This window comes from Desmodus rotundus, chromosome 6 (genome assembly GCF_022682495.2).
Source record: "Desmodus rotundus isolate HL8 chromosome 6, HLdesRot8A.1, whole genome shotgun sequence".
In the NCBI taxonomy this organism is placed as follows: Eukaryota; Metazoa; Chordata; class Mammalia; order Chiroptera; family Phyllostomidae; genus Desmodus; species Desmodus rotundus.
In genome coordinates this window covers 89,815,262-89,835,069 of record NC_071392.1, presented here as the reverse complement: position 1 = coordinate 89,835,069, position 19,808 = coordinate 89,815,262, and the positions used below count along the sequence as shown (strand labels likewise).

At 52.4% G+C, this 19,808-nt stretch overlaps 2 protein-coding genes across 3 annotated transcripts; one reads left to right on the top strand and one right to left on the bottom strand.

The window, feature by feature from the left end:
• Positions 1–3,126: 3,126 nt before the first annotated feature.
• Positions 3,127–7,425, bottom strand: TMEM176A (transmembrane protein 176A). The gene is made up of 7 exons (XM_024564525.3): positions 7,272–7,425; positions 6,386–6,571; positions 5,824–5,943; positions 4,751–4,807; positions 4,404–4,610; positions 3,805–3,915; positions 3,127–3,419 (listed from the first exon to the last, which is right to left on the bottom strand). Exons 2-7 carry the CDS (start codon positions 6,569–6,571, stop codon positions 3,360–3,362), a joined length of 741 nt encoding a protein of 246 aa, XP_024420293.2. The 5' UTR covers positions 7,272–7,425; the 3' UTR covers positions 3,127–3,359.
• A 386-nt stretch (positions 7,426–7,811) lies between these two features.
• Positions 7,812–18,959, top strand: TMEM176B (transmembrane protein 176B). Of its 2 annotated transcripts, none has more exons than XM_024564521.3 (7): positions 7,812–7,927; positions 14,428–14,639; positions 16,235–16,345; positions 16,693–16,749; positions 16,987–17,214; positions 18,140–18,259; positions 18,650–18,959. In XM_024564521.3, exons 2-7 carry the CDS (start codon positions 14,436–14,438, stop codon positions 18,737–18,739), a joined length of 810 nt encoding a protein of 269 aa, XP_024420289.1. In that variant the 5' UTR covers positions 7,812–7,927; positions 14,428–14,435; the 3' UTR covers positions 18,740–18,959. The 2 variants fall into 2 exon arrangements, with proteins under 2 accessions (XP_024420289.1, XP_024420290.1); XM_024564522.3 differs by having other exon boundaries at positions 7,818–7,927; positions 14,431–14,639.
• Positions 18,960–19,808: the final 849 nt, after the last annotated feature.

The following is a 19,808-nucleotide window of genomic DNA, read 5'->3' as shown; positions in this document are numbered from 1 at the left end:
ACAGCCATAGAAATAAGAAAAGCTGGTTAGCTATTAAGCATGTAGAAACAGTTATTATGAAGTTAAAGTTTATAGTACACAGAGAAACATTTACTTTTGCCCTATGAACAATTTCTGAAAATGTCTAATCGTCTGATTCATGACTCTCCTGGTTAAAATAATCTTTGTTCACTATAACTGAATCTATGGAAACTTACGTACTTTTCCTAGTTACCTTTGTATTAATTTTTCTGCTTAACTGATCATGCTATGCACCTACAAATGTTAATCTATGCCAAAAAAGAAAATATAAAAATCCATTTGTGCTTGCAATAAACGGAACAGAGCTTCACTGTCCTCTGAGGCGTGATGTCGTCTGTCTCCCATCGCCGACGCCTCATAGCACCTTCGGGACCCCCTGGACTCTGCTGCGGCTGGACCGCGGCAGTCATAAGAACTATTTGCAGGCGAACACTGAAATGAAGACTCGAGAATTACTTTCTTCCTCAACTAGTGAGAGCATGGATTTCTCTCCTACAGTGTTTCTAAATCAGTCCTTTTATGGCCAGACTGGATGTAAATTCTTTCCATTCTTCATTCTGATAAATGAGTGTCAACTCAGTTTGCCCTTCCGCCCAGAAGCAGCCTTTTACCGTCAGACTCTGGCAGCCTCCTTTGTTGAATGCATGAGGCGGGTGTGAGTCTCTCAGACATCCCTCCCGTTCCCTCTCCTCTGCCTGACCCTTCACAGGCCTCCCCAGCTCTGTCTCCAGGGGGGGGGGGCAGAGGGACCCTCCCTCCTTCCCAGCAGCCTCAGAGTCCTGACTCTCTGTTTTCTCTTCTGTGGCAAATGGGATGTCACGACCCCCCTGCCTTTTTTTTTGTTTTTTAAATTCAAAGCTATTTGATTATTTGCAAATACAGCTCAAGCCACAGGCTTGAGGTTCCTGTTTCTGCGGGAAAGATGATTATGTGAACCTAGAAATGACTTCGAGAAGTTGGCATAGAGATAGGCAAACAGCCCCTCCTTAGAGATAGCTTCTCATTAGCTATGTATCATCGTAAATGATCATCATAGGAACACTGATCTCTCCTCACCACGTACAGTTCTGTGAGCTTTAATACCTGGATAGATTCGTGAACCCAACACCGTCATCTGCGTCCTTGACCTCAGAAGAACTGTGTCCTTGCCCTCGAAAAAACTCCCTGTGCTATTGTTCCTCTTTCAGTCACTCAGATACGCTACTGTACAGCGTGGTGTCTATACTTAACAACCGCCACACACACAAAAAAAAACCATTTGGCAACCCAACCTCCTCTGGCCGTGACGGCTTCTAGTTTGGATCAGTCTTCTCTGTAGGGAACGGTCATTTTTATTTAGTGGATTTCCTGATTTTTTTCCTCGAGTCTTTTGCAGTTTGATTATGGTATGTCTGGGCATGTCCTTTGTTGCGTCAGTCCCCTTTAGGGCTCACTGAGCTTCTTGAGGTTGCGGGTTTGTGTCTGTGTGAAGTGTTTAACCGTAGTTCTTCACACACAAACAAAAGCAATTGTTCTGGATATTTTCCAAATGCCTCTATGGCTGTGCTTTCCACACTTGTCTGGCCTTCTCCAGGCCCCGAAGGGGCGTCTTCTATGCATCACATCATCGGGCTCTCCTGTCTCATGACTTCCTGCTCGGTTCGGCCAATAGGGACACCAGCAGGATCTCAGAATGGGGTGCTTTGGACGTTTCTTCCCAGGATCCCTCCTGGCCAGGGGAGGTCATGTGGGCTGTGCTTCTCTGGGACAGCCCAAGTCAAGCCCCATCGCCACCCGTTTGCTCCGTCTCTGGCTGAAACTCAGGAATCCTCTCTTTGCTTCTCTTTTGCCCGCAGGGGCGATGATAGCCTCCCTGACCTACCTTGGTCACCAATGGTATGGCATTATCACTTGCAGTCTTCCTAACACTGCTGGCATGTTTGTAAATAGGCCCATTGTCAAATACGTCTCCAATGACCCACTTTGAGCCCCTCGATGGTCGCCACCTATTTTCTGCCTGGACCTCCACAGATAGAGTGTTTTGGGGGGACCATAATTAGCTGGAGTCTGTCACCCCCAGGCTGCCTCCCATTGGCCTTCCAGGCTTTGGATCCTTTTCCAGGTTGGGTATCCTAAAGCCAAAATGTCCATTTGGTGATCACTGATGAGTTCGACATTAACTGAGAGAATTAATGACTTTTGCACAAGACATTGTTTTCATACCTTTGAAGTTAACTCAAGAACAGAAAGTCCTGCCCTGGCTGGTGTGGCTCAGTGGATTCAGCACAGGCCTGTGAACTGAAAGGTCGCCGGCTGAATCCCAGTCAGGGCACATGCCTGGGTTGTGGGCCAGGTCCCAAGTCGGGGGTGTGCGAGAGGCAACCACACATTGATGTGTCTCTCCCTCTCTTTCTCCCTCCCTTCCCCTCTGTCTAAAAATAAATAAATAATAAAATCTTTAAAAAATAAACATTCTTCAATAATGTTTATGGTTTTATTAATGTCTTGGATTTATTCCCAGTTAACTTTATCCCTACTGTTTGGTTGCTATTGTAAATGGTTTAAAATTGTTTTCTTTTTAAAAAATCAGCAAGGAATTAATTTTTCTCATATACAGATGTTCAAAGGCAAGCCATCCAGGACTGGTTTGTCACATTCTGCTGTGCTGTTGAAGGCCAGGCTCCTTGGGTCTCCCTCTGGCACCATCTCCTGCCTGTGACTCTTACTTATCCTCCTGGCCACAAGCTGCCACCTCCGGCTGGAGGTGTGGGGTCCCAGTCCCAGGAGGGAACGAATGGATTGGGAAAAGGAAGGAGAAGATGAAGCAAGACCGACCACAACTGGCCTCTTTATCTCTAGGAATGCTCTTTGCCTTGAAGTCTGACTGTAATGAGCTGAACCAATTTAATGGTTATATGTATTTTCTACTCTCTTACTCTCGATCTTTCTTTATCCTTGTTTTAGATGTCTTTCTTGTAAACTGTACATGGGCACATTTTATAAAAACACAATGGGCCAGCAACCCTAGCTAGACGCAGAGAAGAGGCTGGGAGTGGGCTTGCTCTGGGCTCATATCCCACGGCCCCTGCAGCCAGGGGAATGAAATGGGGTAACTAGACGAGAAGCTGAGAGTTGCAACCTGAGTTTATTGTCATCATTGCTCAGAGAGGACATGAAGCGGGGCAGGTTGGTGAAGGTGCACAGGGAATGGGTGAGAGGCACTGTGACGGCTGGTGGAGCAGGGCCGTGGCTAAGGACAACTGGGGCCAGTGGAAGGTCTCGTTGCCGGGGTCTGGCTCTTCTTCCAGGAGTCAGATGCACGGACCACCAGTGCAGAAGGATCTCCAGGCAGGGAGCACTCAGGACAGGCAGGGTTGAGTCTCACTCGCTCCCAGCAGTGCCTTCTTCTGGTCTTTTCCCTAAGGGCAGGGGGTGGGGGTGAGGAAGGAGAGGAGGAAGGAGAAGAGTGGGGGGTGGGCATAGATACTCTCCTCCAGGGCAGCTTAGCTCTGGAGCGGAGCAGATCCAACATCACCCTCATGGTACCTGATGCAAAGAGCCCCAAGGTCCCAGAGAGGGTAAGGACTTCCCTGGCTTCCTGGGGTCTTAGTCTTGGGGGCCACGTAGGTCAGGGACAGGGCCTCTCTGGCCTGGGCAAGCACTAGGGTAGGGAAGGGCGTGGTATGCCTTGGGATTCGTCGTGGCGGGGCCTCCTCTGCTGCCCAGCCCTGTACTCTCCATTGCTGTCCCCTAACTGCATAACCTGCTGCCCCAAACACCCAGACAGGTGCGGGAGGGACTCACCGCCTTGGGCCGGAGTCTTCTCCAGCAGAACAGCAGCACAGGCACCAGGGAAGTGAGAAGCAGCAGGGCCCAGATGCTCATCAGTATGACCAGAAGGCCTGTGGACAGGGCCTGGGGACAGAGGAGCAGAGCTGCAGGCACCAGACTGACTGCAGCCGGATGGGCTGTCAACAGCCTCCTCACCAACACACGGTCACCCCCACGTCTGTGGCTGCTGGAGGGAGGGGGCTGCGGAAGGAGCGCTGCCTGTAGGACCGTCGGGTCTAGTTCGCAAGAAGAGCAGTCAGGGACTCCTCTCCTCGGGCCTCAGAGTCCTCATCTGATCAGGGACAGGCCTCGGCTATGACTTGGTTTCCCGACCGCCCCACACTTGCGAGGACTGGGGGAGAAGGTGCGCCTGTGCCTTTGCAGCCCTGCGCACACGGATGACAGGGATTCACTTATTTTGATTTCAATGTTCGGGTGATACCCACAACCGCAGAAATGTTTCTCTTTGTTCATTGCCATCATGTGTGGGGACAGTAGTCAAGCCCGGTGCAGGACAGGTGACACTCTTCCCGTCAGGCGGTCTGTGCCACACAGCTCCCTTGCCCACCTACCTGGATCATGTTCTGGTAGAACAGGCACAGTTCCTCCCTGCGGGCTTCTTCAGGGGTGCTGGGGGGCGGGGGGGAGTCCCATCCTCTGGAGAGATCACACCAATCTATGTACCAATAGCTTGAATGGTAGAAGTGGTAAGCCCCAATGTGAATGGCCGCGATGGCCGTGGCGAAAGCTGCCAGAGCGAGCAGGGTCCTCAGCAGGGCCTGCGGTGAAGAGGAGACAGAGGGACCTTGTAACTTGGTCTCTCCTGGAGCCCAGCCCAGGGGGATTGGGGAGAAAGGCAGGGGCAGTGGGGCGGGAGGCTTGGGACGGCCTCCGGCTGCTGCCGTTCCTCCGAACTCACCCAGCAGGTGCCACCCCGTTTGTCGTGAATGAAGATGGTGACTCCAGCCAGCACGGCCTGGGGAAAGGGAGGGGGGACAGCAGTAGGCTCGGTATGGGTCACACACACCCTTCTGGCCCCGGCCCGCTTCTCTTTTTCTCTGTAACTCTCACAACCCCAGAACACAGGCATGGGGCAGGGGCCGGGGTGGTGGTGGGGGTGTTGGGCTAAGCTGCGTCCTGTGCTGCAAGGTGGCGATGAGGGTGTGGAGACCTGGGTCAGGCTCCTCAGGCTGCAGGGCCCTCTCTTCTGGGCACAGGGAAAAGCGCTGGGGGTCGAGCCAGGTGTGCACCCTCTCTCCCTGCCCTGGACAGAGCCTTCCTTCTCAGGCTGCACCAGGGCTTTCTGGAAACCCAGGTGGAAGACCTGGGCTGTGGGAGGAGCTCTCAGTTTGGGATGAGTCTCCAGGCTGCCTTGGGGACGCGTAAGCCCCTGCATCGCTCTGCTCCAGGACTCTCAGAACAGGAAGTCCGTTCTTTCCATGAATATGTTTTGCTGTTATTCTCTGAGCTAAGTGACTTTACCAAAGGTCTCCGTCCTACCATGGCCTGCCCACCAAGCTGCTACTGCAGATAGCACGCAGCGCAGCGCACCCCACCCCCCATTCACTGCTGTCCAGTGACGCCCACAGGGCCCCGCTGTGCAGGACCTGCAGAGGGCGAGCAAACTACACAGGAGGTACTCCTCCTTCCTGGTGGTGGCTACACTCTCCAGCACAGCCTGCCTCCCCCATCTCTGTACAAGTGTCGGCAGATAAGCCGGGCTCTGGATGCTTCGTTAACATTGGCTGCAAGCCGGGAGCGGCGCGGCCTGGCAGGAGACGTCGTGGGAAGGGAGCTGGGAGAGCGGACTTACACCGCCATTTCCCTTGGCTATTTTATTTTCTGGTCTGCAGAAAGGGGATTGGCCTCCGGGACAGAGTGTTTTTTTGGTTGCTGACGTTCTACAGTACCAAGTTGGCCGGGAGGGGATGGACACACAGTCCCTTAGGACACACCCATGGGTCCCATCCACCATCCCCTGGCCCCACTCACCACAACCCCTGTCCAGATGCCAGCTTCGTGGGCGCGCAGGACGCTCCAGAAATCGTAGAACAGGAAGCAGCCGAGGCCTCCCAGGGCCCCACTCATCAGCCCTAGCACGATCTGCACCACCTGAGAGTCGCAGAGCCTAAGAGCCCGGTTCCCAGTCTCCGGGAGGCTTTAAGGATCTGCCTTCCAGGTGTGGACTGTTCGAACCCCAAAGAGAGAGAGAGAGAGAGAGAGAGGTGGGGGGAGAGAGAGGAGAGGAGAGAAGAGGGGAGGGGTGCCAGCCAGGCTGCCATGTCTGGAGGTTGGGGAAGCCGGATTCAGGATTCCACGGCTGGGACTGGAAGTGGTCACGGCTCTTTAGCCCACAGTGTGCCCTGCCTACAGCTTTCACTGAGGCCAGAAACGGAGCACAGGGGGACTTGGTTTCTTGGCCTTATTTGAGACTGACCCTGTGTCCTCTGCAGATTGTGGCTGGCCAAGAGTGAGCGCCACAACAAAAGAAGGTGTCTCCCCTTTCCTGATACTGGGACCCTGGGTGCTGTCCCCCCACAGCAGCCCAACTCACCCAGGAGGCCACCAGCACCCTCTTGCTGCCCAGGGGCCGGGAGGGGGTGGGAGTGTTGGGGGCAGAAGGCCGCTGCAGGAAGCTCAGAAGCGCCGGCTCCTGGTGGATGTGCACATCAATGTGGGTGGGCTGGGGCGCCCCAGGGGCCACGTCATCACTGGCTGTGGTCCCCATGCCTGTGGACATCTGCCTGGAGAAAGAGTTGGCAGGTTTTCACAGATCGCAAGCATGGAGGGCTGAAGCGTGTCCTGGCAGGGCAGCCAGACTTTGCTGAGCCCCTGGAACACCCCCCTTTCACCTTGTATCTGCTCTGTCCCCCATCTTCCCCAGAGGGCCTGGGGTCTGGATCAAACAGTGCCTGCACCCTTTGCCTCTCCACCCTCTGCTCCCTGGCTCTTCTCCCAGCCTTTTCTCTAGGGCCCTCAGACTACCAGACAGGACAGAACCTGAGGCCCTTGCGAACCTGCTGTGCTCCCATTGTTGCAGCTAGGTCTGGGGACACCCCTCTGCCCCTCAACACCTCCCCCAACACCTCCCTCTCCATCAATGCTGCTTAGCCTGGTGAAGCTCCCCTGCCCCCCATGAAGGGCTGAGTGGTAGGTGAAGGTGAAGAAGGTAAGAGACCAGGCCGACTTGGCATCCAACGGGGACATACCTGACATCTGCTCTTGCCACCTTCCTGGAGTCACATCCTCTACATAGTGGTTGATCCTTCCTTCCCTCCCTCCCTCCCTCCCTCCCTCCCTCCCTCCCTCCCTCCCTCCGTCTCAGCAAGCTCTGAGGGGCCAGGCTGCAGAGGTCTGTGTGGGGGCAAGCGGGGGTGCCCCTGGGGAGGGGTCTTGTGAGCAAGTTTCTGGGAAAGGGCTGGGTCTGGGTGCAGCCTCACCTGCTCTCCCCAGGGGTCGGAGGCGAGTGGAGCAGGGAGGCCAGGAGGAGCTGAGTGGGGCCCAGAGTAGGCAGAAGCAGGAGAGGTGTGGGAGGTTGATAGAACAGCAGGAAGCGTGCTGTTTTCGTTTAGCAGTTTCCCAGCATCCAGCTGGGGCCAAAGGGCCCCTCTGGGGTTTTCCAGCTGCTAGCTGATCATGAGGAGGAGCAGCAAGCGAGGGTGGTGACTCGGGGGACCATGGAGCCGAGCTGCCCTGGGAAATCCTGTGGGGGCTGTCCGGTCTCTAAGCCCCTGGGCAGGGGGCTTTCTGAACAAGGCTTTGAGGGCGCTGTGAGTGTGTTCGCCCGTGTGTGTGTTGTCTGAGTAGGTATGAGTGTGCGAGTGTGTGTGTGCATGCTCCGCCTTCTCCAGCCAGACCTGTTATCTGCTCAAGACAAAACCCCCCAGGAGGGCCCCCCCCCGCGCCCCCCCCCCCCCCCCCCCCCCCCGCTCCCCCTGCTGTTTTCTGGGAAGTTGTAACAATGAAGGTCAGGCCCTCCCCCTCCCCCCTCCCCCCTGCGTCCTGCTCTTCTCCCTCCCACCTCGCAGAAGGTTCTCAGCTCACGGCGGCCTCCCCAGCCCTGCTCTGTAGGGTGCGGACCTCCAAGGCACAGCAGGTGAGCAGGGACCTCACAGCTCAGGTGGCCCCTCGCCGCAGGATCTCTGTCTGTCCCTCAGTCCTGCAGACCAGTCCCTAAAACCCCCATCCTGTCCCACAGAATGCCGTTCTCCCACCCTCCACCCCACGTTCCTGGTTCCTATAGGATTGTCTGCGAGCGGAGGGATGCGACCCTAGAAAAAAGGCTGGGGAGGGAGATGGGGCCTGTGCCTGGCCATAGTAGCCTGGCACTGCCTCTTTCTCACCTCTACCAGGACCTAACGCCTTTATTCTCCGCGGGGGTAGGGTGGCTGAGGCTCAGAAGGTTTGGTGGTGAGAGATCCTTCCAGAGTGAAGCCCCAGGCAGAGGGCCCAAGGTGTTTTGGGGATCCCAGTCCTCTCTCCTCAGCTCCAGGGGCGCTGGGAGGACCTGGGTAGCAGGGAAGAGCCCACAGCCGGGAATCAGGGTGGTGTGGGTGGGGAATCTTCATGGTGCTGGCTGGGGAAGAGTAGGGGGCTAGGTTGATCTGGGGGCTGCAGTGGGGTGGGGTACCCACGGGCTCAGAGGGAGCTGGGGCTCAGGATGCATTCAGGGCTGTGACATGATGCTGACACCCGGGTCCCCTGGGAAGATGTGTTTGGAACCTGGGCTGGAACTTCCTTGTGTGTGTCTGTGGAAAAGTCGGAAACTCCTTGTGCATCTGCAGAATTGTCAGCTACCTGTGCTAAAGGACGCCAGGTCGGTGACAGAGGACCTGCTCTCAAAAGCACACAGAGTACAGATGGGAAGACTTTCGGATTACTGTCATTGCTGCTGTTATTAGAATGGTTACAGATACATTTTTTTTAAGGGAAGGAGAAAGAGAGGGAGAGAAACATCAATGTGTGGTTGTCTCTTGCACACCCCCCACTGCGGGCCCGACCTGGCCCGCGACCCAGACAGGTACCGTAACTGGGAATTGAACCGGCAACCCTTTGGTTCGCAAGCTGGCGCTCAATCCACTGAGCCACACCAGCCAGGGCTAACTGTTACAGATAATATCATGATCAAAACAGCGGCACCTAGGTAAGATGTCCACTAGCATTACCCACAGAGGATTTCTTTGGGAACTGGGCAAGTTGAATCTAATGGCTATGAAAAAAATAACACAGAGGGGGCATGAAATAGCTCAACTACACATGAGACTCTCAAGCCACAATTGAAATTGTGGCCATGGTGTGTGACTCATCAGACCCACCAATGGGCAGAATAGAAAGCCTGGCATAGACCCGACTTTCTATGGCAATTCCATTTTTGTTCCATGGAGCATTTCATTTTAATTTAAAAAAATAATTTCTCATGTTTTCACTGCTGTTGATATATCTTGTGATATTAGTTTCAGGTTTACAGCATAGCGGTTAGGCATTTACGTAACTTACAAAGTCAAGGTCTGTAGTTGTGACGGTGTTATTGACTATGTTCCCGGTGCTGCACTTACACCCCTTGTTTATAGAGCGGGCAACTTGCATGTCTTAATCCCTTCTACTTTTCCCCTCACTCCCTGTGCCCCTCTCCCATCCGGCAACCATCAAAGTGTCTTCTGTCTCTATGAGCTTGTTGCGGTTTTATGTGTTTTTTAGATGTCATGTACACAGGACCCGCTGTGGCATTAGGGTTTCTCTGACCTATTTCACTTCGCGCAGTACCCTCTGGGTTCATCTTGAAGATGGCAAGATTCCCTTCTCCTTTCACGCTGAGGAGTGTTCTATCGCACATGTATACCATCTCTTCCTCATCCACTCGGCTATCTGTGGACTCTCAGGCTGCTTCCATATCGTGGCCATTCTGAATAATGCTGCAGTGAACTAAGGAATGCATATGTCTTTTCAAATTAGTGCTTTGGGTTTCTTTGGGTAAAGACCCAGCAGTGGAATTGCTGGGTGTTTCTTTGTCTCTTGTTAAAACCTTTGTTGTAAAGTCTATTTTGTCTGATGTAAGTATTGCTACTCCAGCCTTTTCTGGTGTCCATTGTATGAAATATCTTTTTCCGTGTCTTTCAGTTTGAAGTGGGTCTCTTTTAGGCAGCATATGTATGGGTCTTGTTTGCTTATCCATTAAGCCTCCATATGTCTTTTGATTAGAGCATTTAGTCCATTTAAATTTAAAGTAATTACTGATAGGTATGTAGTTATTGTCATTTTTAATCCATCTTTTTAATCTTTTTTTTTTTTCTTCTTGGAGAAGTTCCTTTAAGATTCCTTAAAATACTGGTTTGGTGGTGATGAACTCATTTATCTTTTACTCGTCTGGGAAGCTCTTTATCTCTCCTTTGATTGTAAAGGGGAGCTGTACCGGGTAGAGTAATCTTGGTTGTAGCTCCTTGTTTTTCATCACTTTGAATATTTTGTGCCGATCCCTCTGGCCTGCAGAGTTTCTGTTGAGAAACCAGCTGACAGTCTTATGGGAGCTCCCTTGTAGGAATCTAACTGCTTTTCTTTTGCTGCTTTTAAGATTCTCTTTGTCTTCAACCTTTAGCAGTTTAATGATGATGTGTGCTGGTGTTGGCCTCTCTGGGGTCATCTTGTTTGGGACTCTCTGCATTTCCTGGATTTGTACGTCTGTTTCCTTCACCAAGTTGGGGGATTTTTTCATCATTATTTCTTCAGACATGTCCTTAATCTCTGTTCTCTCTTTTCTCCGTCTGGTACCCCTATGATGGGAATGTTGTTATGCTTAATGTGTCCACGGGGCCCTTAAATTATCCTCATTTCTAAAAATTCTTTTTGCTGTTCTGATTGGGTGTTTTCTGCTATCTTGTCCTACAAATCACTGATTTGATCCTCCGCTTCATCTAATCTACTGTTGATCCCCACTAATGTATTCTTCATTACCGTTACTGTATTCCTCATTTCTGACTGATCCTTTTCTTTATGCTTTCTATCTCCTTTCTTATGTTTGTGATTTCTCTGTTAGAGTTCTCACTAAGCTCATTGGGCATCCTTACAACCAGTGGTTTGAACTCTGTATCTGGGAGATTGCTTGTTCCATTTTGTTTAGTTCTTTTTCTGGCATTTTGTTCTGTCCTTTCATTTGGGACAAGCTTCTTTGTTGTCTCATTTTGGCTGCCTCCCTGTGTTTGTTTCCATGTTTTAGGGAGAGCTGCGACATCTTTTAGTTTTGGTAGAGTGGCCTTATGGCGTAGGTGCCCATTCTGTGGGGCCCAGTGGGCCAGTCTTCCCTGTCACCTAAGCTGGGTGCTCCAGGAGTGTCCCTTGTGTGGGTTGTGTGTGTACACCCTCCTGTTGTAGTTGAGCCTTGATTGCTGTTGGCACATCAATGAGAGGGACTGACCCTCAGGCTAATTGACTGAGAGGACTGGTCATGACTACCACGGAGAAGCTGTTGTGCAGGGGCTGACCCTGCAGGGCAGGACTGGCCTTTGTGAGGCTCTGGTGCCTGCCGAGTCTGCCCTTTTGGTGTGTCATCTGTGGAGGTGGTGGTGTGGTGCTCTGGTGTGATCTGAAGCTGGCCATCAGGTTTGTTGGTTAGGGGCCTCTTGGGAGGGGTTCTGTCTGTGCCCTGCCCAGGGCCATCTGGTATGAGCTACAAAGTGATCTGCAGATTATTGCTGCTTTTGCTAGGATTGGAGGTGCCTGGGAGAGGCTAAGCTGCAAACCAAGACTGGCTGCCACTAGTGCCAGGCTTGGGGTTACTTAGTAAGAGATACAGGGCATGCCTGGGCCATTCAAGTTGAGTAGGGTAGGGTCTTGGGAATCACCAGTGTGAACAGTGTGAACTAGGTTTATGGAGACTGAGATACGGTGCCCACCTGCTGGATCTGTGGGGGCAGGGTCTCAGAAAAAGGACAATGGCTTTTGCTAGCACTTCTATCTGTGAGAAATCTGCTCATTTAGCTCTCATCCAGTAGCCAGACAATTCAGTTCCTCCCTGTATGTTCCTCATTTTTTGAACTGCTGTGTCAGCGCTGGAGCTCAGAGTGACTGAGTTCGAAGAAGTCCATGCATGGGTCCTCAAAGAGGAACTGTTTGGGACTCTAGAAGCCTGTGTCTCCCTCAGCTTCAATCCCAACTGATTTTTACAGCCAGAAGTTATGGGGACTTCTTTTCCTGGCTCTGGAACCCTGAGCTGGGAGGCCTGATGTGAGGCTGGAATCACTTACTGCCCAGGAGGAACTTCTGCAGCTGAGATATCCCTCCTGATTTTAAAACACCACACATGGGTGTGGGACCAGCCCATTCTGCAACTCTGCCCCTCCTATCAGTCTCAGTGTGGTTTCTTCTGCATATTCTTACTTACAGGACTTCTGTTCAGCTAGACTCTGGGCGGCTCTGAGGAAAAAACACAGAATTACTTTATCATCTTGAAATGAGGAAGTTCTTTTTAAGTATGACATAAACCCCATTAAAAAGATGGAAAATTTGATTGCATAAAAATATGAGCAAGGCCTAGAGACAAATCACAGATTGTAAAGAAATATTTGGAACTCATGCCACAGATGGTAATGTTTTGGAACACACTAAAACTATCAAGACCAAAACAAAATAAAGTGAACTGAGGAGGACACAGGGTATGAAAGGAGCGTTCACAACAGAAGGAAGAAAATGGCTCATAGCCCTGGCCGGTGCGGCTCAATTGGTTGGAGCATCATCCCATACACCAAAGCGTTGTGGCTTCAATTCCCGGTTGGGGCAGATGCCTAGGTAGGGGGTTTGGTTCCCCAGTCCGGGAATGTGCAGGAAGCCGCTGACTGATGTTTCTCACATATCAATGTCTCTCTCTCTCTGAAATAAAAAAAATAATAATAAAGGGAAATGGCACTTAAACATATGAAGAGATAACCAACCTCAAGTATCAGATGAGAACCACAGATTGAAACTGTACTGGAACAGTCCCAGAGAGCAGCTCGGAGGTTGCCTGGGGCCAGGGGTTGGGCGTTTACGGGAGAGGGGGCATTAGGAAAGTTGTTGCAACATGGAAATATTCTGTATCTTGATTGTAGTTGTGGGTGCACAGATGTACAGATTTGTCAAGACTTGTTGAGACATACATTTAAAAGGGAGCATTTAATTGCATAAAACGGATTAGAATCTACAGTGCAGTGTAATTTTTCTGATAGACATTTGAAAAAGATTCAAAAGTTTGCTCACACCATCTGCTGGCCACAGCGAGGCGCAGCGAACGCTCTTTGGCGTTGCTCCTATGCGGGGATTGCATGGAGAGTATATTAAAGTCACAAACACATGTTCCCATTGACCTGCCAACTCCATGTTGTATGTAAGAAAAAATAAACGTCTACCTACAGGGGACTGCCTAAAAAAATTAGGATTCATTCGGACAGTGGAATACCATGCAGCTGTATAAATGGCGTATGGAGGGTTGCTTTATTTTATTTTATTGTCACCTGAGGACATGCTTATTGATTTTAGGGAGAGGAGGAGGGAGGAAGAGAGAGAGGGAGGAAAACAGCAATGTGAGAGAGAAATATCGATTGGTTGTCTCTTGCACGTGCCCCGCCCAAGGACCAAACTTGCAACCTAGACATGTTCCCTGACCGGGAATTGAACCTGCAGTCTTTTGGTTTATGGGGTGATGCTCCAACCCATTGATTCACACTGGCCGGGGCTGATGGAGGATTATTTCAAAAACATGGCTCTATGAACAAATCATTGTGCAGAGTAGTGTGTGCCCTGCCATTGTGGGAAAAGGAGGGAAAAGAATAATTTCACATGCTTTTATATGCAAAAAATGTCACTGTAGGAAAATGACAATATTAGCTTCCATCTGGAAGGAAACTAGGTGGCTAGGAGAGAAGGGAGGGAGAGATGGTCTTAAAGGTATACCCTTCCACATCTTTTGAAATTTTTAACCACATGAAACTATTACGTGTAAATACACAGTTGACTCTTGAACAATGTGGGGGTTGGGGCACTGACCCATGGCACAGTTGAAAATCCTCGTATAAATTTTGACTCCCCAAAACTTAACTAAGAGCCTACTGTTGATTGAAAGCCTTGGAGAAAACATAAGCATTTGACTAACACATATTTTGTAGTTATATGTGACATGTGTTATTTGCTGTATTCTTACCATCGAGTAAGCTAGGGGAACAGAAAAGTTATTAAGAAAGTCATAAGGAAAAGAAAATACATTTACAGTATTTATTGAAAAAAATCGGCTTATCAGCAGACCGGTGCAGTGCAAACCCAGGTGGTTCCAGGGTCAACTGTAGGTACTAAGTCACTGAAATAATCATACGGATTCCTTTCTTCGTCCAACCCAAGGCCCAGATGAGATGTCTCAGACCATGTAGGGGAGAGGCCCAGGAATATGTGCGGTGAAGACCTCGAGAGGCTGCAGCCCCGGTCAAAGTCACGGTGACACGGATACTTACGCTGGGAAGACCCCAGGGGTCTCGATAAAGAGACAGTTTTCTCTCCTTTCCCTCCTGCAGTGTGGTATGTTCCTTGTCACCCTCCTACCCAGTTCCCAGAGCTCATATCTGTATGTCTTCTCCCCAGCAGGCAGAATGGCCCAAAACACGGTGACCGTGAATGGGGTCGAAGTGGCGTCTACCCTGTCCCAGCCCACCCACATCAGCATCCACATCCACCAGGAATCGTTTTTGACACAACTGCTAAATGCTGGGGGCTCCCTGAAGGGGCTCGTCGCCAGCTGGCGGGACCCGGGCCCTCCCAAGACTGGGATAAGCTACGGGCTGCTGGCCGGAGGGGTAAGGTGGGCTGGATAGGCAGGCGAGCCAGCTGGTGGAGGGCCGTCACTCTCCTTCTTCAGCAGGGTGCAGAAAAGGAAAGTGGACTGAGTCCCCATGAGAACTCACTGTTTACACCCGTCTTGTTTGGGAAAAGAAGGTTTTGGAAGTTTCCCCAAGGAGATTTGGATGGAAAGGAATGATGGAAGTCTTCTTTGGTGCCGGGTAGGGGTGGGTGTGTGGGGGGCAGTCCCAGCCAGAGGTGGGGGTGGGGGGAAGATCCCTAGAAGCTGTTAATTTATTTTAATTTAACCCCTTTGTAATGGACCGTGGCTCTGCAGATAAGGCACCATAATAGGCGCTTTGGGAAAACTCCAGAGAGAATCCCTGGGCTATGTAACCTCCACCAGAAGGGATCAGGCAACCACAGAAATGCCTGGTGTTAAAGGTAGATCAGCTGATGTCCTTAGGAGGCAGGGCAGCGTCCTGCAGGAGTTGGCATCTGACCTAGACCTTGAATGGAGAAGAACCCGATTTAGACAGATAGAGGAGGAAAAGGAAATGCAGGGGAAGTGAATGGCTGGGGCAAAGAAGCCAGACTGCACAGGGCGAGTTCCAGCAGAGCAAGGAGGATGGGGCTTGCAGCTGGTCCCACTGAGCAGGCAGACTAGGGCCTGGGGCTGGGGGCCTGCGGGACAAGGTGAGGAGCCCCACCTGAGTCAGCTCCCACAGTGGGAGGGCTGTGGGTGGATTCCGAGCAGGAGCCTGGGCCTTAGGCTGCCTCACAGCCAGGAGCTGTCCTGATAAGAAGTAGGGAAGGTCTGCACCTGCGTGGTCATGACAGAAATGACGAGAAAAGAGGGGAGCCCGAATCCTTTGTGGATGGGGTCCCTGCGACTTGGGAATGAGTGGGCTTGGGGTACAAAGGAGAAGAGGAGTTGAAGAACGTGCCGAGGCTCGGAGTGAGGGTGGGCGGGAGGCAGGAGAGGCACACCTTGGGGGTGCGGGGAGTGGGGGTGGGGGGTGGGGGTGGTATTCGGATGTGCCGACTCTGAGAGGCGGGCAGGGCGTGCAGATGGTCCTGTCCGAGATGCTGTGACAGTTGAGGTCTCTGGGAATCGGATGTGAGTCAGGGTCAGGGATGCTATGAAATGAAAAGGGAGAGAGCGGGATTGGGCAGGGAGGGCCATCGAACCATGACACAGCCCTGACAAGGCCTCTGCCAGCCTAGTGGAGAGCTGGGGAGCAAACACTGCCCATCACAGGAGTCCCCTGTGAGGTGGGCGTGGCCCTGTGCCACCACCCTGCTTCACCACTGGCTGGGCGGCCATCCCCAGGGTCATGGGGATCCCAAGGGAGAACCATCAGGTGGGATAACTGCATATGGCAGTTAGGAAAAAGTAATGAAGGACAAAAGCCTGGCATGTCAGAGGGATTGGGGAGCACCAGGACATGCTGCTTCATGGGTGTTAAGGGAATGGAATGTTCCAGAAACATAACTGCAGAGAGGCCAAGACAGAAGAAAAGGAGAGGAAGGCACCCAATAGGAGCTGAGAGGCTGGCCCTGGGTGTGTGGGTTTGTGGGAAGGGGTCTAACCTTTGACCCTGTCTGGCAGGTGACCCAGATACTGCTGGGGGCAGTGAGCTGTGCCTTAGGAGTGCTTCTGTACTTTGGACCCTGGACCGAGCTGGGAGGCTCAGGCTGTGCCTTTTGGGCAGGGTGTGTGGTGAGTAAGGAAGTGGGAGGCAAGTGGTGATGGGCCAGGAGAGAGTTCCTTTGGGTCCGGGTCGGGGGTGTGGGGGAAGAGGCCAACAACCTGGAGTCCAAATGCCCTTTGCAAAGAGGAAGCTGACTGGGAGGTGAGCAAAGCCCTTCTGCCCCGCATGTCTTTCTGTAAGACAAGGTTGGGGATGGGGGCTGTTGTGTGGAGCCCGGGCCCTGTGCTAGGTCTCTGCCTGTCCCCTTGGCTCATGCTGCGCACTGGCTGTTGTGGGAACTGTGGGGGGAAGGGTGATGTCGGGGATCATTTCAGGGGAGTAACTGGGAGGCCTCTGCTGGGTCTTCCCCTCCCAGGCGATCACAGCAGGAGCTGGGGCCATTGTCCATGAGAAGCGCCGGAGCACCCTTTCTGTGAGTTGGGCGTCCCCTGTCCCCACCTTGCTCTCTGCCCCCTCCTGGGTCTCTGGTGTTCTGCTCCATTTTCTGTCTTCTCCCTTTCGGGTACCAATATCCGAGATCTTTCCTGGAGGGGTGGGGAGGCTTTCCTGGGCCAGGGAGCTGGGGAAGAGGAGGTGGTTGGAGGCTGGGACCCCCACAGCTCTGACAGCCGCAGAGGGAGTCTGAGAGTCTGGAACTTCTCTCTCCTAGGGCTGGGTGTCCCGTCTGCTCGCCCTGACGGGCATTGCCACGGCCGTGGCTGCTGTTGTCCTCTGTGTGAATAGCATAACCTGGGAAAACGACATCTTCTTCACCTCCATGTGTGACTCCCTGGTCCCTACCACCGCACCCACTGACTACGGATGGGGGAGGCCATACGGTTACAGACAAGCAGCATGGCAGGAGGATGCGTGTAAAGGCTTCATGCAAATGCTGAGGGTGAGAACAGGGGGATCCCGCCTTCCAGAGACCCATTGCAACCATTTGTTCCTACGGGACTGAGCACTGGAGGGCAGAGATGGAGGCTCTTTGAACTTGGGTTCATCCTCCATTCAGGAGGTTTTAACTGAAGCCAAAGACATTTCTCAGACCCTCGTGGTATGAAGATTCCCCAGATCAAAGGAGATGAGGGGCAAAGAGCAGCCATTTACGAGTGGATGCGGTGGTTCGCCCATCCGTCTTTTCTGGAGGGTGGGTGTCCTAGTTATCTGTTGCTGCGGCACACACCTCTCTCCAAGGTGGTGGCGTAAACCTGAAGGTTATTCATACTTCTCACAGTCTGTGGGTTGAGTGGGCTCAGACAGGCCGTCCTCACTCAGGTTTCCTCATGAGGTCCCAGTCAGACGTCAGTTGGGGGGTGAAGTCATCCGATGGCTGGCCTGGGCTGGACGTCCAAGTTGACGCCCTCCCACAGCTGGCAGTCGATGGCTCTTGGCTGGGTGTTGGGTTGGGAGTGTCAAGCAGAGAGCTTACAATGGCTTCTCCATGTGGCTTGGGCTTCTCACGGCATGCCAACCAGGTTTGGACCAGGAGGGCCCACTGTGAGCCCTCCAGGAGGTTGGAACGGAAGCTGCCAGTCTGGTTCAGGGCCACCCTACAACTGGCCTCGTGTCATTTCCATGGTATTTTATTGGTCAGAGTACTCACAGGTCCTTCCAGATTCGACGGGTGGAGAAATAGATGCCACCTCTTCGCAGCGGGTGCTAAGGTCACATTGCAGACAAGCGAACAGTGGGATCTGCTTTGGTGGGATGTAGTTGGCCAGAGTCTGATTCTTGGAGGGGGGAGAAGTGGGGAGGAAAAGGGGGTAGTCAGAGCAGAATCAGAGGGGTGGACTCCTGACTTTTTTCCCCTTTATCTCCAGGACGTGTTCCTAGCAATCCGTATTCTGCTCCTGGTTGTCTGTGCCCTGCAGCTCATTGTGTCCTTGGCTTCCCTGGGCCTGGGGCTTCGAACCTCACGTGGCCAGAGTTCCCAGCCCATGGTGAGCTGTCCTGGAGGCACTGGGGCAGAGTGGGGCCGGTTGGTGAGGCCCAGGGACAGGGATGCATGTGGGGCAAGCAACACTGCCGCTCAGAGCTCAATCCCGACCTTCCTCGACTTCTTCCCAGGGCTGGGCCCTGCCCTTGGATGTCTGGGGCATGCGACCCATCACTGTGACCCGGGTTACCTGCGGCCCTCCACCTCACCATTCCCTCCTTCACTCTCACCTTCCCACTGTCCCTTCCTTCGTGTCCTACATCTCTGTCCCGCACCCCTTCCTCTGTCACTTTTTCCTTCCTCTTCTCCTTTTCCTGATTTCAAGTCCTGTGAAGCTGCCTCTGCTTCATCCTTTCCCCCCCCAAGAGTTAACTTTTACCCCTGTCTGTTTTAGGATGAGGAAGACTCAGATAAGAAGCTACTGGGAGAGAATTCAATGCCTCCCTCCCCCTCCAAGAAGATTGTTCCTGCCATGGTCTTGTGAACAGCCAGAGACCCTGCCTGGACCCCCGCTTGCCCCTCCCAGGGCCTGTGGGGATGACAGTGTCCACTCCCAGGGCCCCTCACTTCCCTGTCCCTCACACTTGCCTCTCCTTTGGCCCCTGTCAAGCCCCTCCTCCCTCCCTACCATCCTCACTCCAGTGTCTTCTACTCAGTGAGCACTGATTAAACAAACAATCACAACGCACACTATAAACCAAAAAGGACGTGGTCTCTCTCTGTTTGAACACGTGGTGTGCCATGACAGACGTCTCTCTGTGTTGACACGTGGGATCACATGAGAGCCAACATATGTCATGGAACAAGTCCCCAACAAGATGACATGGAGTTACGTTCTGCTCTGTAGCCCAACCGGCAAAACCACTTTTTACGGCATTCAACATGAAATGAAAATAGCTCTCATATACTTAGGATGTTTTTGCCTGCCGAGATTGTCTTTAAGCATCTACAACCTTGACCTGTGGGATTTACAGAGCTATGTGAAGCATGGAACAGGAATTTTCTCTTCCTTTCCTCCTTCCTTCCTTCCTTCCTTCCTTCCCTTCTCTTTCTTTTTCCCCCTCCCTTGCAATAATTAGTGTTGGTCTCTCTCTGCACACACACACCTATTATTATTATTCACCTTCAGTGTAAATGATGATCAGTTTGTTTTTTACTTTTTCATTCTCTTTACACATAGATGCATATATAAATACAGAGACAGAAGCTTTTCTGAGGGTAGGAGAGCAGGTGATGGGTGTAGCATTAAGATGGGATGATGATTCTGGTGTTTCCCACGAGTCCGACACAGCAAGCGGCCTCACACCTCGTGTGACGGGAGCCTGTGCGGCGGGTTTCGTTATCAAGCAGGCTCACATGGGAAGAACTGGCCTTGAAGCCAACTGGCCCAGAGCCCCACCGCCACCTACAACACAATACAGCCTTGGGGACTGTGCAGACACGTGCCAGGCATGGCCTCAGTGGAGGCGAGGGGCATGTGAGAGTAGAGGGCCCAGAGTCTGTCCCTGGGGCTCCGTGCCCACCTAGTCCTTAGAGATTTCTACATGAGCTTG

Excerpts from the sequence above, each read along its gene's own strand:
- TMEM176A (XM_024564525.3), bottom strand. The coding sequence starts at position 6,571 with ATGTCCACAGGCATGGGGACCACAGCCAGTGATGACGTGGCCCCTGGG. Across the intron at positions 4,611-4,750 it reads AACGGGGTGGCACCTGCTGG|GCCCTGCTGAGGACCCTGCT; the intron begins GTGAGTTCGGAG and ends TCTTCACCGCAG. Across the intron at positions 3,420-3,804 it reads GAAGACTCCGGCCCAAGGCG|GGAAAAGACCAGAAGAAGGC; the intron begins GTGAGTCCCTCC and ends CCCTGCCCTTAG.
- TMEM176B (XM_024564521.3), top strand. The coding sequence starts at position 14,436 with ATGGCCCAAAACACGGTGACCGTGAATGGGGTCGAAGTGGCGTCTACC. Across the intron at positions 16,346-16,692 it reads CCTTTTGGGCAGGGTGTGTG|GCGATCACAGCAGGAGCTGG; the intron begins GTGAGTAAGGAA and ends TTCCCCTCCCAG. Across the intron at positions 18,260-18,649 it reads GCCAGAGTTCCCAGCCCATG|GATGAGGAAGACTCAGATAA; the intron begins GTGAGCTGTCCT and ends TGTCTGTTTTAG.